Source organism: Ixodes scapularis, unplaced genomic scaffold (genome assembly GCF_016920785.2).
Source record: "Ixodes scapularis isolate PalLabHiFi unplaced genomic scaffold, ASM1692078v2 PGA_scaffold3__209_contigs__length_174095766, whole genome shotgun sequence".
Lineage (NCBI taxonomy): Eukaryota > Metazoa > Arthropoda > Arachnida > Ixodida > Ixodidae > Ixodes > Ixodes scapularis.
The window spans coordinates 46,156,206-46,173,834 of NW_024609868.1; the positions used below are offsets into that span (position 1 = coordinate 46,156,206).

General features: G+C 42.8%; 1 protein-coding gene across 1 annotated transcript; it reads right to left on the reverse strand.

The window, feature by feature from the left end:
- Window positions 1-4: 4 nt before the first annotated feature.
- On the reverse strand, window positions 5-17,615 carry LOC8040321 (mitochondrial mRNA pseudouridine synthase Trub2). Its single transcript, XM_002414113.4, has 7 exons — window positions 17,171-17,615; window positions 16,632-16,748; window positions 16,451-16,531; window positions 7,649-7,792; window positions 6,727-6,799; window positions 6,480-6,616; window positions 5-770 (listed from the first exon to the last, which is right to left on the reverse strand). Exons 1-7 carry the CDS (start codon window positions 17,298-17,300, stop codon window positions 421-423), a joined length of 1,032 nt encoding a protein of 343 aa, XP_002414158.3. The 5' UTR covers window positions 17,301-17,615; the 3' UTR covers window positions 5-420.
- Window positions 17,616-17,629: the final 14 nt, after the last annotated feature.

A 17,629-nucleotide genomic window follows, 5' to 3' on the forward strand; every position in this document is an offset into this window, starting at 1 on the left:
TTCCTTAACTGAAAGGACACTTTTATTTGCGCGGTTATAGTCGCCGACGAGGTGAGGGCGGCGGGGTGTCTCTTTGGAACGCTTGAGCCTTGCAAGATGCCAGAGCATTGTCAAAAGTTGGAAGCTCGCGCTGGAGGTGGGGCCACTGAAGCTCCTCCCCGACGTCCTCATCCCGCCGGCGCCCGCAGCAGCATTCTGCTACCATTTGGGTGGTAGAGCGCTAGTTGCGACTTACAAACGCACTAGCTTCGACTCTTCTCCCACCTGCCACACAAGTGCCCCAGGGACGTCCACACACATTCGAGGGTTTACATGTTGCCATGCAGAGTCTGGGTAAACGTAGCTTGTTGTGGCAGTCGAACTTGGCACTCACTTTTTACCTGTCGCGTGCGACTAGTGTCGGCCTGCAAGACGGAGGCATTACTCGAGCGCTCCGCATTTCATTGTCTGAATCACGCAGTCCGACGAATGCGCCACATCTCGCGTGCCCCCAAAAGTCCTCGCGGGAGAGCCGAACGACACGTCCACGTCGACCAGGTGCGGGGACGAGGGCTCGAGCTGTTCCCAGGTGACCAGGTGCCGGCAGTGGTTGATGTTGTTGAGGATGTGCTCGAGGCTCCAGTGCTTCCTGAGCAGGGCGTGGTCCAGTCCGAACTGGCCATACCGTACTTGCCGCACGCGGTGACACAGGGCGCATGACCGCAGCCGCAGGCCTATGTCGTGCACGAGCTGAAGCAGGTACGACGCGTCCTCGTTCAGGCAGCTGACCTCTGAGTGAAAAGAGAGAATGAGAACGTTGTTGGTGAGATGCGGCCACAACACCGGGCGTTTCGGGATCGGTGGAATCAAGAATCACAATCCAAAAGAAATTTTGCAAAAATTCTCGAGGGGACTTTTGTAAACGATTGTGGACTTTTGTAAACGATTGTTTACGGAATGATGTAGGGGCCCAGCCAAGGGAGCTGCAATTTTTCCAGTTTGTGTTAGCGACTCTAGGGTGAGAGCATGCATGTTGCTTTAAAAAGTGGTTAGTTTCACAAAGGCTCACATGGAATAGGAATCATAAATTTTAGTGCAGAACGTGTTCGAGCGTTGGGGTACCCGAGGAAGGTGTGACTGAGAGCCAGGAAAAGCGTTACGAGATATCTAACCCATGCTTTGGGAGACAATTTGTAAAAAAAAGTGGTAAATTGAGAAGAAAGAAAGAAAAATGCCTAATGTGCCCCTGTGGGAATTGAACCCGCGACAACGCCAAGGTTGCAAGGTCAACATTTTACCACTGCGCTAATTAGTGGGTTCAAGTCGGGGAAAGTCGACGGCAAAGCTGCAGACTTTTTCTTTAGCACGATGGTATCTACTAATCGTTCAAATGCAAATGCCAGCTTTATGGTGTTTGCGTTCAAACAGTTCATGGGGACAAGCAAGAAACCCAAGACATGCCCACCATCACATAGAAAAGAACTGAGTTTGATATATGCTATAATCAAGGAAAAATAATAAGAGCTGCAATGTTCACCACAAACCCCAAAGAAGACTGGAAACATATCCAATCTCATCCCTAAGATCAAGATAAATCAAGCTTTTTGAAACTTTCTTCATATTTCAAGGTTTTTAATAACACTAGCAATAATTATAAGCCCACATACCAATACCCCAGCAGGCTCCCTCCAAGTAAAAGTTCCAATCAAAATGTGCATAAAAAAAGCAGTCTAGACATTGCTCAGATGACTGAAATTGGTTTCACTGAAACAGTACTAAACAAGGTACAGGTTTGAGCCAGTTGATAAGATGGCATCTTATGCACAAGATGGCAAAACTATGACAGAACCTCTTATTTGCTGTGTGTGTCTGTTTTTCATTATTTTTCCCTGTTTCTATATGAAATGTTTTTACTATTTTTAAATACAATCGGTTCTCCATAGCTTGCTGTGTATTCCAGCTCTCACTCCTTGTTTGTCAATTAATGAATTTAGTGGCAAGCCTGTCTGAACAGTAAAACAAGGGGAAATATTGCGGTGTGTATTTCGGATGTATGTTGCCCCAGTTGAAACTTGGGCGAGTTGGTACGACATACTTAAAAGGTTAAAACAGTGCAAAAAAACCGACAGACAGGATGAAGGAGGACACAGACAGAGTGCTGCGCTCTGTCTGTGTCCTCATTCATCCAGTCCGTCGGTATTTTTTGCGCTGTTTTAACTTTTTAATTATGTTGCACCCAAAACACAAAAAACTTGCTGCAAGCACAAGAGCAATTCAAGCAGGTGGCCTGTTGTCATGGCAAAAAGATGAACAGTTTGGGAATTTATGACTGTAATCAACAAAGAGCATGAGGGGCACTCCAGCAAACCAAAGAATAACCTTGAGCACCTGGGGATCATTAAAAGGACAATGACACATTACATGGAGCCTACACTGCCATCGGCCTTTGTCAGATTGCGGGCGCCTCATCCGAGATTTGACACACATTGAGGCAAAGCCATCGCAGGCACTTATTGCCCATTGTATTTGTACTTCTTTACTGCTTGTTCTATCTTGTTCTTCTTTACTGCCAGTTTTATTTATAGCATGGCCTTGCTGCCTGTTGTATTTGCAGCATGACTTTATGCAATAGCAGTCTTGTCAAAGGTGCGGGGGAATGAATCAAATGGCTTATCAAAGTCCCCCGACAACTACATTATTTACTGCACACAGCTGTGTAATATGAGATTCTTTGTTTACGGGCTTTATATGCTACAATATAATTTCAGTTTTAGAGCGCAGCCTTAGGCGCCCGTTTTCGTGTTTCGCGGCATCAGAGTAGCCGCGTAAACGGGCAAATTTCCATCACGTGACCTCAACAACAATTCGATTCCCTGCTAAATTTTGCAGAAAATTGAATTGCTGTCGAGGTCATGTGACGTCAATTTTCCCGCCAAATCTAGCTGAGAAACTGAATTTGTTCCTAGGTGACGTGTGATGTCATTTTCCTCACTAAATTTAATTTAGCGGGAAAACTGAATTGGTGTTGAAATCATGTGGCATCAATTTTTCAGCTAAACTTTGTGGGGAAACTGGGAGGAGGAGGAGGAGGGAAGGGTAAAAAGGAGGAGGATGGGAGGGTATGGAGGAGGGGGAGAGGAGGAGGTGGTACACACCCTCCCCCCCCCCCCCTTCTCACGAGCTGCGCTCTAGCTTTGCGTCACAGAGATTTATAAACGTCTTTCATGTTTTCAATCTAAATTTGAGGAAGAATCGAGTTAAGGCCAGTCCACACAGTACTATTTGCCTACGTTGCATTATGCTACAGGAGCTACTGTGCTTACGTCAAGGGTCACTGGGACATCCGTGGTTCGAATAAAGCATGGCAAACAATTCAAGGCGTAGCTTTGCACGCAGTACACAAAGCCTGTATGCCCTGACGACTCATGAAGTAATGCAAGGCAATGTAAGCAAATGCTTACCAAATTTGTGGCATAGATATGTGCACCAACCTGCTGCGTGCACTTGTAGTATATGAGTGTCTCATCAGCTGGAAAATGTTACAATTGAGAAAATGTGTGCCTTTGATAAAGGTTGCGCCAATGTGCTAGAATGGTCCAAGTTATTTTGGAGCAGGAACAAGAAAATGGGGAGTGCAGGCATAAACTCATAATCGTTTATTTTACTGCAAAAGCTCAAAACCTATATTAAGGTTCAAGTGTCATCCTATAAACAGTGCATCCTTGCCTTCCCACTCCTGTGCAACCACTTCTAAGTAACTATGGCGCAGCATAGTTAAATTGCAAAAGTAACTGAATTTGGCACATCAACGACATCTTACCTGTAGAGATTTATGATGATGCAAAGTCAGCATGTGGACAATAAATATGCCTTAAAAAAGCAGCTGAATTTATTAATGTTATTTACAAGCTTTATTTCACTACAAACATGAATTTAGTTTTAATTTGAACTTTATTGACTGCATCCACAAACAGTTGGAAAACTATATAAAAATGTTAAAATAAAAAAAAAAATCATGGCACCGTCCAGCTACACCTAATCAATGTGATTCATCAACCCCCTCTCAATGCCCAAGTTCAAAGTATGCTTCCCTACATCTCAAATTTGAAATAAAAGGAATACATGATTGTGCATCTTTTCTGAGTGTCACAGTCTATCATGTGAACTAATCAGTTTTATATTCTATTTTACTATCTTTACTTCTGTGTACATGTATATCAAGATTTTTTTTTTTTTTTTTTTTTACTTCTTGTTTGTTTTGAATATTTCAGACCTCGATTTGTAACCATTGCGTACTTGAAGAATATTTTACTCTTTAAAGAGATACTGACAGGGTATTTATGTTCGCCGAGGTTTTCATTTGTAGATGACATTTGAGAGCCCAACTACCCAGGACGGTGGCTTAGCCACGAATTGTTTTCGGGGGGTGGGGGTGGGCTGAGGTGGCTCAGATGTCCATGACTTGGGGTGCCGAAAGGGAGAGGGAGAGGGGGAGGGGGAGGGGGGGGGGGGGTCAAAATGCATGTGTATGATATAGGGTCGGTTGCATTTTGGGTGGGGGGGGGGGGGGGGGGGGGGGGGGTCTGAAGCCCCATAAGCCCCCCCCCCCCCCTGGCTACGCCCTTGGCCCAGAACACAATTTGCAGCTTCAAATTCGTTTTTTTTTTTTCTGCCCGAAAACCGCTGATCGAGAACTGGTGAGTTTCAGTCACACTCGCTCTCTTTTCCGTGGTCACATGCTGTTTTGTACAGTCTAGACACAATCACCAAAGACAATGAAAGTCGTGGGTCATCGAAGGCTCACACTTATTACTAGAAATGGACAAAGATTATGATACCCATTTCTTGTGGCTTCTAAAAAAACTGCAAATATGTGAAAAAAAGAAAAAAAAAAGTTGCACAGCCATGTGATTTTTGGTATCTTTCTCCTCCATATTTCTTCTTCCTCCCCAGTTCAGTTTAGGTTTCGAGCAGTTGCGTTTTTTTTACTTTAAAAGAAAAATCTATGTGACACTGTAGCAAAATATTGATTGGGTAGTCTTCTGACACCATAATGGATCACCTGGCAAAAAATAAAAATAAAGTTTCTGGGGGTGTCAGTGTCCCTCTAACATGAGGGTGCGCTGCGGCGAAGCGACACACACAGAATCGCAATTCCTTCCTCGAGCGTAGCTTCTCTGTAACGAGCAATGCATCCAGTGCACACTCAAAAGAACTAACTAAACCACCCGAACAGACGACAAACATTGAGAAATATTCCGAAATTTCAGAGTACTGAGTCATGTTAAATACGAAAATCACATCAAATCACAAATTATTATGAACAATAATTGAAAGTTCTGAAAATTTCCTTGAAACCTCAACTATTAAATTGTGTATTGATAAATTTGAAGCTTTAGGCACAATGTGGGCACAAATTCCTAGCATTATGGTAAAATATGAGGGTACACACTATGGTGCAAATGGTGCAGCAATTGCATAACTTTATATATATGATGGGGCTGTGAAATTAAATAATTAACTGTTTCATCGATTAATGAGATACGGCACATGTTTTGGCCATAAGGTGTTTGCTTGGTCATTTTAGTATCTTTGAAAACTGCAACTCGGGTTCTGATGTAACCTTTACGCTGTAAACCTAACAATCGTAAAATACCATCGAGCATGCACCCATGTTAACACCAACTTATGAAGGGGTCGTAAAATAAAGCAAGGGACATATGAAATGCCCACCCGAGACTTCTGGGCCTACTAATACCCGTTTTCACCTCAAGAAAAATGCAAGTTTTGCGCTTTGTTCATACACGACGCAAAGTGGTTCTTACAAGATTGGGTTGTTGGATGAAAAAGCAGAGCTTTTGGCATTTGGAACGTGTATGTCTTGATAAGATAATGTATATCTAATTTAAAATGCACCTACATATATCTTAATTATCCACATAAACGGAAAAATTAGTAATGCTCTATGAAGCCAAACTTGTTTTACTGTGGTTCTTGAGGTGAAAACATGTATAGCTAACCGAGATGCTTCCTGCATTAGCTGCTCCCTGCATTAGCTACCAGCGCATAGCAGAGAAGCTTAACGTGCGTGCACCAGTGCAAGGCAGTGAAGCCCACCCTGTCATGTGCCTCTTCATCATTTTTGCTTTTTGTCTCTGACCTATTCTCCTTTCAAATTTAAGCTGAGATTAGAAGCTCTGCCTTCAGCGCGAGCTTTCTGCCCTTGCTAACACAAGTGTGAACGTGCAGGCACACGCAACCAAAGCACTGTGAAAGTCAACGAGCTCATGCTGAAGATAGAGCTTCTAGTCTGTTTGAACGGAGTATAGCAAGTGCCCATCCATCAGTTTTTCAGGACAATTTCGTTTTTGACACCTCTTCAGTATCTTACGGTAAGTTCACGGCACAACAAATAACCAAAACTAAAATTTCCCCATTAAATATGCCGGCTTCCCCTATCCTTCATGCAAAGTGGGGCTATATGCAGTATAATTTTTTACCTAGGGTGAAATAAGGCAGGTCGAACTCCGTACAGCGAATGTTGTAGATGAGCGTGGGCGATTTGTCGGCTGGGCGCACGGTACCGGCGGCGGCCAACTCGTAGGCCTCTTGGGTGTCCATGTGCACTCCGGAGTACCTGGCGTCAAAGGGAGAAACAAGAAACAGAACGCTTTGAGACTGGTGGTCATCACAGTAAATTTTTTCGGCATCAAGACAGATCACACAGATTGGCAACTTGTGACATACTTGAAAGCCTGGACTTGGTGCGTTGCCTGGATAGAGGAGAGAAGTCTTTCCATCTTGGCTATGGTTATGTGCCCTGCAAAGACAGAGTATGTCATTCATTGCAGAGTAACATACTTTGTACATTGCAAATGGACGACAAAGTGTGTCGTCCGTTGCAAAAGACAAGGCATGTTGTCCATATTGCTTACATGTGCATACAGCACATGCAAAGTATGTTGTGACATTGCAGAGGGAAATGAGAAATAAAATGTGATTTATTCCCTGCCCTTGATCACTACAAAAGGTGAGAGTGCTGCTGTATCTGTGCTCACTTTCAATACGCTTTTGAGCTGCAAACGGTGTCTGTGCATCAAAGTGAGTTCTGTATGACTGACGTTCTGACATCCATTACATGAGTTCACAAACTGCTAAAGCATAATGTGCTTGAAGCATTATGTGCCCGCATGAAAAGTAAGAAAATGATGTACTACTATTGCTGGCAAGTTATACCTTTTACAGATCATCTGAATGCTACAGGATTTTAGAAGGCCAAGTGAGGTGAGGGAAAAAAAGAAGAAAAGCAAGAACTTGTTGTGGCACATTTTTTTGGAATCAATACAAGACAAGAGATTTAATTGGACTTAGCAGCAGAAATGGTCCGCGATGCAGAAGGCAAGTCGTCTGCTTCTTGCGCAAGGGCTGCAGAGATGTCAGAACAACGCCGAGCTCTGATTGGCTTGAGCTCCAATTGAAAAGATGGTGGGTAGACGGTAGACCTCGATGATAGACATGCTAGATGCCTTGAGGTCTACTCACTATTTTTAGAGTGCAGCTCTTAAGCACCTGTTTCCGGCTTTCAGCCAATAAGAGCTCAGCATTCTGACATCATCGCAACCCCTGTACAAGATGCAGACAAATTTGTGCTCCGCACAGTGCTACATACCGTAGGTGGCTTGCTCTACGATTTTGGAGTCGGGAGTGAGGGTGTCCGAAGCCTTTCCGAACTCGCCGCGCAACTCGTAAGTGCGCAGCTGATTCGAATGTCGAAGCTTGAGCAGCTTTTTATGGCTCGCATTGACTCCCATCACTGAAAACGAGATAATGAACAAAGTCAGGAGCCTTTTTGGTTCACCACACGTAGAGTCCACGTGTATCCGTGGTAATCGACAAGTCTGGCAGCCCGAAACAAACCATTCAAAAACCACCGGTCTGCACCCGGCATATAGTCAGAAGCAATATTTGATTGAAAGAAAAAGGTTTTTCTTTAGATAGTCTACACCTGATGCACAGTCCACAAAAGCAATATTTTATTGAAAGAAAATAGTTTCTCCTTGGAGAGTTTGCAACCAATGTAGAGTCCACAGAAGCAATATTTTATTGAAAGAAAGGTTTTTCCTTATGGCGAATTCCACTGGTCGTTTATGAGTGTACCTATTTCACTGGGCGATCAGGATCAAGACGGATGTGTGGACCAGCTCCCACTCCAGATCTTGATCCAAATCCAAGAAAGGTCGCTCCGCCGATTTCGACCGGAAGCCAGCCTGGCCAGCCCTCGGCGCGCATACGTGACGTCCTTTCTCGCCGGGCATCTCGCTAAGCATCTCGCCAGGACCACGGGAAGAGGATTCCCAGGAATGTGAATGATGGGAAGGCATCCGCCGATCCCGGAGGAGCAGTCGTGTTCCATTCGGGATATGGAAACAGAGCGACTCCAGTCGGATTGCATGCTCAATTTCGGATCTGGTATACTGATCCTGGTGCAATCAAAAACGACCAGTGGAATTTGCCATTAGATAATCTGCACCGGGCGCATAATCTGCACCCACAGCTGGTGCCTAGTTCATATGCAGGGCCAGATTAAGGCATAGGCTAAGGGGGCTGCAGCTCCAGGATGCCAGAGAGCCCTGTACTAGCCTCTGGAAATTTGAAAAAATGCTAAGTTGGCTTGTGTTCTGACATGATCAAACCAAAAAAAAAAAAGAAAACTCACAGGGAGGTAACTTTGTGGCACCATTCTCCCCCCACCACCCACCCCTTTTTTTCTCAACGAGGAAACAAGGATGTAAAGTTTCCTTCTCTAGACGAGCTGGTCTTTGTAAGCCTGTTATACAAGACTCTGCAAGAGAATCCAAATGTAGGCATGGCCTCCCCACCCTCCTTGTCGGAGGGAGCAAAGCCGCCGACGCTGTTGGTCCTGTCGAAGTCTCTTCTAATTACAGCCGGACGGAAAGACGGCCATGTAGTTCCCTTTAATACTGGAGATCCCTCGACGTGTTTTGCACACAATGGTGGGTTGGAAGGCAAGCAGGCGTTGCCGGAGGCTACACGAGCAATGTACATACTACACATTACTTTTTTCTTATTTTTTACCTTTTAGCATATAGTTTTAAACAAGAAGTTTTCTTCAAACATCAAGTTTAAAAAAAAAGAAATAAAAAATAAACGAAAGAAATACCTCAAACCCGTCTTTCTAACCACTAACAGGTGCTTCAAGCGGTTGATTTTCGAGTCTTGAGACGTCCCCCAAAAGTTATCAATGGGCGCTCACTTCGAGCAACTGCTCTCGAGTCGGTGTCTGATCTGTCAGTGTGAGGGAATTCTTCCATCAAGTGATATGAGCGCTGCAATGATTTTACACACCTCTAAGCTATGACCTATTAGTTTAGAGCGCAGCTCTTAGGCGCCCGTTCCCGTGTTTCGCAGCGTCGGCATCGGCGTAACCATGCTAAATTTAGCGGGAAAATTGATGTAATGTGACCTCAACACCAATTCAATTCCCCTCTAAATTTAGCAGGGAAATTCAGTTTCTCCGCTAGATTTAGTGGACAAATTCAGTTTCTCCACCACATTTAGTGGGAAAATTCCCCACTAAAATCAGGAAATTGATTTGGTGTTGACATCACGTCACGTCAATTTTCCCGCTAAATCTAACGGAGAAACTAAATTTGTCCGCTAAATCTAGCGGAGAAACTGAATTTTCCCACTAACTTTATTGGGGAACTGGATTGGTGTTGAGGTCACGTGACGTCAATTTTCCCACTAAATATGGCGGAGAAACTGTATATGTTCGTAAGTGACGTGACAGGAAGTCATAAACGTGGCGTAAATTTTTCAGCTAATTTTAGCGTGGAAACTGGGAGGATGGGAGAGCATGCAGGAGGAGGAGGGGAGGGTACGGAGGAAGAGGGGGATAGGAGGAGGAGGGTGCGTAACCACAATATATCGCAAAATCAAAATACCTCAAGAGCTGTGCCCTAATTTCGCATTACAGGGATTTATGAACGCCTTTCAATTTTTTAGTTTAGAGTAATGTGCCCAAAACTGCAAAGGTCTAAATTACTGCAATTAGAAGCGAGACAACTTCCAAAACTAATTTAAATAGTTCCTCCTTAAAATAAACAGTATGTAGAGGAGTTTCAAAATATCTTCCTAATTTATGAGAAATGCCTGTGAATTTGCCCAAATGAGTGTGGTTGCTAGGGGTGTTCTTAGATAAGATAGAGCAACCATGACCGGCAACCACTTTTAATTTTGATGAAAAAAAAAAAATAATATTTTGCTGGCTTCATGCCCAAAAGAACAAAACCAATCCTTAATCTGGAAAAAAAAATTATATTTGCAAGAAAAAACAAATAATAAGCACCCTCTCAGTAACGTGCGCTTTTTGTGTATCACGTAATGTTGGCATTTCGGGCGGCTTCCCCCCAAAAAACTGTATTGGCTACAGGTATAAAAATATTTACTGACAAATTAGGCATATAAAGGATTTATTAAAAAAAAGTATTAATCACCGAGTATTAGGATCGTTATTTTGTTAAACGAAATCGCGAATACGGCACTTGCGCAATAACGCTCTACATTAATTTTTTTTTTCCTCCGTATTTATAAAAGCTAAGGTCTTCAAACTTTGCCAGTGTGTTGCCCTGTATATAGTTCACCTTTGCATGGAATATTGTTGTCCTGGTTAATGGGAGAAATTTACGAGAATCGCTCACGCAGGGGCACTTAACTAAATATGTATTATTTTGAAAATCATTTTTTTAAAAAAAAAAGGTCATCTTTAATATTCTTTAAACTCTCAGAAATTTATGTTTATAATACATACTAACAGAATCTGCAAACACATAATGCAATATTTGTGGGGCTTTAAAGCTATAAAGCGAGAAATATTGCCAAATTGACGCTAACGCGCTTGCACTACCCATTCTTGACAATTTCATTATTATTAAAAAGCTTAAAAATGCTACGGGGTGGTCAGGAAAAGTCACACTGACAGCACAGAGGTGGACTGTAGTTTCGAAGGGAAAACTCCTAATTAATTTTCGTACAACCGACCCAAAAATGCCCATGGGCCAGAACGATCGAGAGGCGCACCACCCTGTTCAGCTCAGAGCGTGGAGCGAAAGCTTGCGCTGGGAACCTCCCGTTTCGATCTAAATCACTACTGCATGCTCATGTGGCCTACGTCGCTGATGGTGCAGCAAGCCACTTTAAAAACAAATACCAACTACACAACCTGCAGAGCAACAAGTACAGGTCAGCGAAGTGGATTTTTTCTGCAACTGGACATGGCAAGAATGCATGCAGTAAAATCGGGGGTCTTGTCAAGCACCAGGCAACGTTGTACAACCTCTGAGGGCCCACCAAGTCGGTAATCAAGTCGGCGTCAGAGATGGTTGCCCCACTGAACACTAAACTGCCGAACGTGAAACCAATCAACCTCCCGAAAGCTGACGTCAAAGCGTTCAGGGACATGAAAGCAAAGGAGTGGGACTCTGTTTCTGTTGTGTGAGGAATTCAGTCCTGTCACTCGTGGCAGTGTACGCAGTTCGACACTTCGCAACCACAGCTGTTTTTAGCAAGAACAGTACACATAGAAAAGATATATCTCTTATCGTCGTCCTATGGCTGCAAAAAGCATATCGAGGTCGCGAGCTTGCGGTGCCACTGAGAAGAAACGAACAGTAATTGCTAAAAGCAAAATGGAAAAAAAAAAAAAAAAATTCCACTTCTGAGTGCCAGAAAAGCGTCGTGACCGACTCAGGTCATGGTCCTGCAGAAAGAATGCATGTGACACGCGCCGAATGTGCGCACAGGATCTTGATTCATTAAACTCGTTTCAATTGTACCACTTTAAAGGAGCGGTGCAACGATATTCAATTGGAATGTTTTTCACTTGACACGAGCTTACTGGCACACCTGGGACTCAAGGATACTCACAAGCAACGCCACTGGCCAAGAAACTCCTTTGTTGCGGTGTAATTTCAAGGACAAAAGCGATCATTTTCATTCAATCTCTCCTTTGCAAAATTTGATGACGTGACGTGGGGATCGCAGTACACCCAAGTGACGATATTTGAATGCGGTTCATAGATTGGACCCGAGCATTGCGTGGGCACTCGACTTCGGCTCGTGATAATTGCTAGCTCGAGAAGCATTCGGGTAGTGGCCCGTTTCCAATCGCTGCAACGACGACAACAGCCGAGCCATAAAAATGTCTGGAACTCAGCGCGTGTCCTGCGCTTTGCCAACCCCAGCGCGTGGCTATGATCAACATTGGCGGCATATAATCGGCTCCAGATCACGTGGCCGCTTGTTCTGGCTGCGAGTTGAGGGGGTGAACGGTGCTCGTGTTTCTTTAATTTTTTTCTGGGACTTCTATTGCGTGGGGTGAAAAACGAACGCGTGTTTCATAGGTCATTAACGTTAGGGATCCGTTTTAAGCGGTATTTGCGCAAAGTACAAAAATTGTTGCATCGCTCCTTTAAACATGTGTTCTTTCTTATCACTATTTAAACCTGGTCGACAGCAGCCCAGCCTTCCTACGAAGGGTAGGCTTCAAAATTCACTGATCCGAGAAATCTGTATTTAAATTGTTGACTTGTGCTTCAAACTCATCTGTAATATTTTGTATAAATTCTTATTTTTCACAAACTCCTGTCACAGCGCTTTCTCTTCACAGACTTCCTACATTTTTCGACCCCTTTCTTGCCCCTGCTTGAAATCGACAACGCCCTATTTTTTTCTGTTCGTGTTACGGCGATTCTGTATAGTTCGCGCTCTGTAAATTCAAAAATACAAAACTATCGGAAAGCATGTATGAAGGGCCTAATAGGGCAGATTATAAGACTTGATCTGTGAAAAGTAAAAGAAAAATTCAGATGGCCTTCATTTTAAACTGGTTTTCCAATTCATGTAAAACCAGTAACCTGTCTACATTTCAGTGCATTTTTTTTTTCAGAAAGGTTATCGTTTGCAATTTTAATGACGATTTATGTGAATATTGAACAAACGAGTCCAAATCACGTTAAAAAATTCCAGTTTCCAATCTTTTAAGATCCGGATCCATAAAGCTATGAATTGCTTTGTAATCGACAATACATGTTTACCACATTTTATTTTATGCACAGTCTCTGCACAAAAAATACTAAACCTAAGTCGACAACAGTTTTCTTTTATGAACATCCAAAGGGACGGTTTCACGCAAATCGCAAAAACGTGCGCATATACCGAGTACCGACAGCAACTTTAAGATTCTTGTTCCTAAAAAAAAAAAATTTATTTAAAAAAAAAAAAAAAAAAAGTTTTGCGGTTGCACGAGTAAAATATATCTTTTGGTAAAAATAAAAAATGGCGACCGGACATGTTCGATCCTATCTGAAAACGCCCAATACAAACAATCTCAATCAATCAAAATTCTTTTTTTTTTGCGTTCTGTGGCTTTTTGCGATGGCGGATTTATTGGCGCTCACAGGCGGCGCAGGTTTTGTCGCGCCCTACCTCCTATATCATGTTACCGCCAAGGCTGTAGCTGATCTGTTTGCAAAGCCGCTCCGGTTGCTACCTTTACTTTCACGCCTGCTGTTGAAAAGGCACCGCGAAGCGTGTGACAGGGTGGCGCCTCTTGATCGCTCCGGCCCATGCGCATTTTTAAGGCGGTTGTACAAAAATGTATTAGGCATTTTCCCTTCAAAACTACCGTTCACCTCTGTGCTGTCAATTTGTCTTTTCCTGACCACCCCGTAGCATTTTTACGCTTTGTAAAAATAATGAAATTGCCAAGAATGGGTATGTACACGCCCCACTCATGGCAACCGCATTAGCGTCAATTTGGCCATGTTCCTTGCTTTATAGCGTCAAAGCCACACAGATATTGCACTACGTTTTTTGCAGATTATGTCAGTACATATTATAAACATTAAGTTTGGTGAGTTAAAACAATATTGAAGATAGAATTTTTTTTAAAATAAATTTCAAAAGAATGCATATTTAGTCAAATGCCCCCATTTGAGAAATTCTTGTGAATTTCTCCCACTAACCAGGATAACAATATTTTATGTAAAGATTAACTAAATACAGGCACCACACTGGAAAAGTTTGAAGGCCTTATCTTTTATAGGTACAAAGAAAAAAAAAATCTTTAATCCAGAATGTTATTGCACAATATGTGCCGCATTTGAGATATTGTTTTTCAAAATAAAGACACTAATACTCTGTGATTAATACTTTTTGTCAATCCTTCCTATGCCTAATTTGTCAGTAAATATTTCTAGACCCCTCGCAACAGTGTTTTTGGGGGGAAGACGTCCGAAATGTCAACATTGTGCGATACGCAGCACGCGCATGTGACTGAAACAGTGCTTACAAATGGTTTTTGGAAAAACATTTTGTCACTGGCTCCCTGAGTCAGTGACAAAAGCGTCTAGTGTGCATACACGATTGATTCCCATTTTCCCACCCCCCCCCCCCCTTGATTTTTCACCTACGACGCATAACACCACCACCACCATTCGCAAAAGTTCCACAACTGAGGTAATCTAGTAACGTTGGGGGGTACCCAACTTCACTCACTTCAGTCCAGCTCCCGTCGTTTGAAGTGCCATCTAGATTTTCGTTTCATAACTGTGTGTTCTATACAGCAGACCATGAGCGCCATCTAGACGCTGTGCTTTGAAACATATGTAGTATTCCATAGAATCTACTGCAGTTACCATAGCAGCAGTCCGGCGCGTCGAGCGACGGGAGGCGAGTCATGGTGAGTGAGGGAGGATACTACTCGTGCAAGCAGTGTCCATGAGCAGTTCCGTAACTGAGGCAATCTAGTAACGTTGGCTGAAAGTCACCCCCAATTGGCCACCACAATGTTGCACATTTTTTACCACTAGACACGTGACCTTATAGTTTTACCTCTAGATTTTAACGAAGTACCACGCACAAATAATTGCTTATTGATCTTCAATAACAGTATCGACGAGATAAGTTGTTTCATTTGCATTAAGTCCAAAACATGCCATGACGACAAAAACTCAGGAAGCTTCGCAATGGCTCCTCTAGATGCCGTCAACCGTGGTGCTGTATTTTGGGTTTTCATCGGAGCTAGACACTGATCTCTGGGGCTAACAGTATTGAAAAAATAGTTTATTCATTATTTGAAAATACTGCCAATTCCTTTGGGATTTTCGCAGGAAGTTGCACACAAAAGTAAGTTCACACTCATTCACATTTCATCACATCTACAACATAAAAATGCAAGTAATTTGTACAATAAACACTGGGATATAAAGAGTAGAAATACCTTTAAGATTGATGGACAAGGGTTAAATAAATTTTTTTAAACCAAACTAAACAACCCCTGTTCAATCACACGTGAAAATAAAAAAAATATGCAAACCACGTCATTCAAAATTGCACATCACTGTGCAATAAAACATTAAAACGAGATAGAAATGGTGGGATGGAGGTGCTATTAGTAATGATAGGATCTAGTTGACTCCATTCTCTATAGTAGCTAAAGGAAAAAAAGAGTAGCAGAAGCAGTCATTTTTAAAAAAGTATTCAGTCAAGGTTTTACGATGTTTGTGCCTGGTCCGTCTAGTATTTAAAAAAGAGACATACTTGGATATGTCAATTTTGAAAGCATCATGTAGCAGAGAGTACAAGAACTTAAGCTTAAGCCGCTTAGCCCTGTTAGCTGGTCTGAGGAGACTAGACTTTTTGAAGAAGTTCAGTTGGTTAGTCGGTGCGCCTGTATTTGTTGAAGATAAATCTTACTGCTTTGTGGAAGTTTACAAGGTCGCATGGAGCTGCTCAATGCACGTGACACTTCTCAGCACTTTCCCCAATCGTTCATTGCTTAGCGTTTTGTTCCTTGAAAGTATTCTATCGTAGTGCTGGAGCAATCATCTATTTCCAAAGCAGCCTCTAATCAACAGTCGCCTTCTCTTCATTTCCATCCAGTGAAACCTGAATTTCCTAGTTACTGGATCTACCGATACAGAAACCACCCAAGATGTATATCGAAAGAACAATATCTGTATTTTATAAGGTGGTGAAATTTACATGTTACTGTCATTGTTGTTACTACCAGCACCGTCATCATCATGGTCAATATTATCATCATCATTAGGGGTCTCACAAACAGCCTTAGGCAAGGGCCCCAAAGTTCCTTAACCTGGCCCTGTCTATATGTGAAAAAAACTCATAAACGGCACACCTTGATCAATTTTTGCCATCTTAGCCCACAAAGAAGCATACATAAATACCATATTGTCACTCACAAAATCCGCCATGTCTCGCCATACTAAACAATATAGATAATTAAATCCTCGTATAGTGCCCACATATTTATCCACAGACTATACTCCGGAAAATATGACAACTGTTAATTTCCTACTATAGAAACGGCAACTAAAATTTATGTAAGAACTTCTTGTTCACAACAGTCTGCCTAAAGTTTGTTTCTTACCCACTACACCAGATGGATACCTCCCAATATCATGGACCCATGTTAATTTGATGTCCTTTGCTTGGTACCTCTGTCCCACAACTGAAAAAAAAAAAGAAAAAAAAAAGTAAAAGGGATGTGTGTAAAAGCCATGCTTGCAACACAGTATGATGCCGCGATCAACTACGTTGGCGTGGCTTACCAAGGGGATGGTCAGCCAAGTTTGGAACTGTCGTGATGGTCAGCTCTTTGCCACTCGCCAAAGATCCCACTATCTTGACGAAGTCTGTCGGTGGTCTAACCTCCATCTCGTTCAGATCTGCGGAAAGAGGGGATAGACAGTTGACTACTGTCGGAATCGTCGGAACGAAGCGGATCAGTGGTAATGGTTTTGCCGAGTGAAGTTTTATAAAAATGGCCTCCTTTCAACATTGTCAGCCTGATGATTGTCCTTATTTCTTTTTATTTATTTGCAAAATTATGGGTAGACACTTGCGATTGAGCGTGAGAGAATTTTGGTCGTAGTGCGATATCCGTTGTTCTATAGGGGGACCAAACTTTCCCGTGTTATTTCGAACTCTTTCCTACAAAAGGAATCTGCTTACGAAACAGTAATTGTAATAATCTTCACTGGCTCAGGAGAGCCGCGGCACCGCAGAAAGGCAACAGCCCGTACTGCCCGTACCATGGAGGTTCGCGGTGCAGCGTTTAGTCGACAAAACGGCTACGAATACTGCGTACCTCGACACAAATTTCCGATGATAATTTTCCGAACATTGTGAATACTCAGGTTCGCAGGTTTGTAAATGCAGAAGAAACCCCTGAGAAGCTCGAACGCTCTTGGTGCGTAGGTCACGGTTTGTAACGCCATCTTTCCTGAAAGAAACACTGTGCAAGTCGTTTTTCACGCTCCTTTCCACGACGCAACAGAGTCGATGAAACAAACACTCAATCAATTTATAAACGCAGACTGCATGAGCCTGCCGCAAGCAACCAACACGCACAACACGCTCTTTTCCGCGCTTCCCAGGGCGCAGCCATGTTAAATGGGTTAAATGCCTAGACGTGTAGAGTAACGCAAATTAAATATTTTATAAAAAATAAACACAAAAATTATTAAAATTAGGCGGCGGCTTGCGTCATCTAGCCAGCGTCGCCAGAGTTTTGCCAGAGTTGACAAATGAATAGATAAATGTATAT

Coding starts and splice junctions, on each gene's coding strand:
- LOC8040321 (XM_002414113.4), bottom strand. CDS start 17,300: ATGGCGTTACAAACCGTGACCTACGCACCAAGAGCGTTCGAGCTTCTC. Junction 16,532..16,631: donor CTTGGCTGACCATCCCCTTG/GTAAGCCACGCC, acceptor TTTTTTTTTCAG/TTGTGGGACAGAGGTACCAA. Junction 6,800..7,648: donor CGTAGAGCAAGCCACCTACG/GTATGTAGCACT, acceptor CTGTCTTTGCAG/GGCACATAACCATAGCCAAG.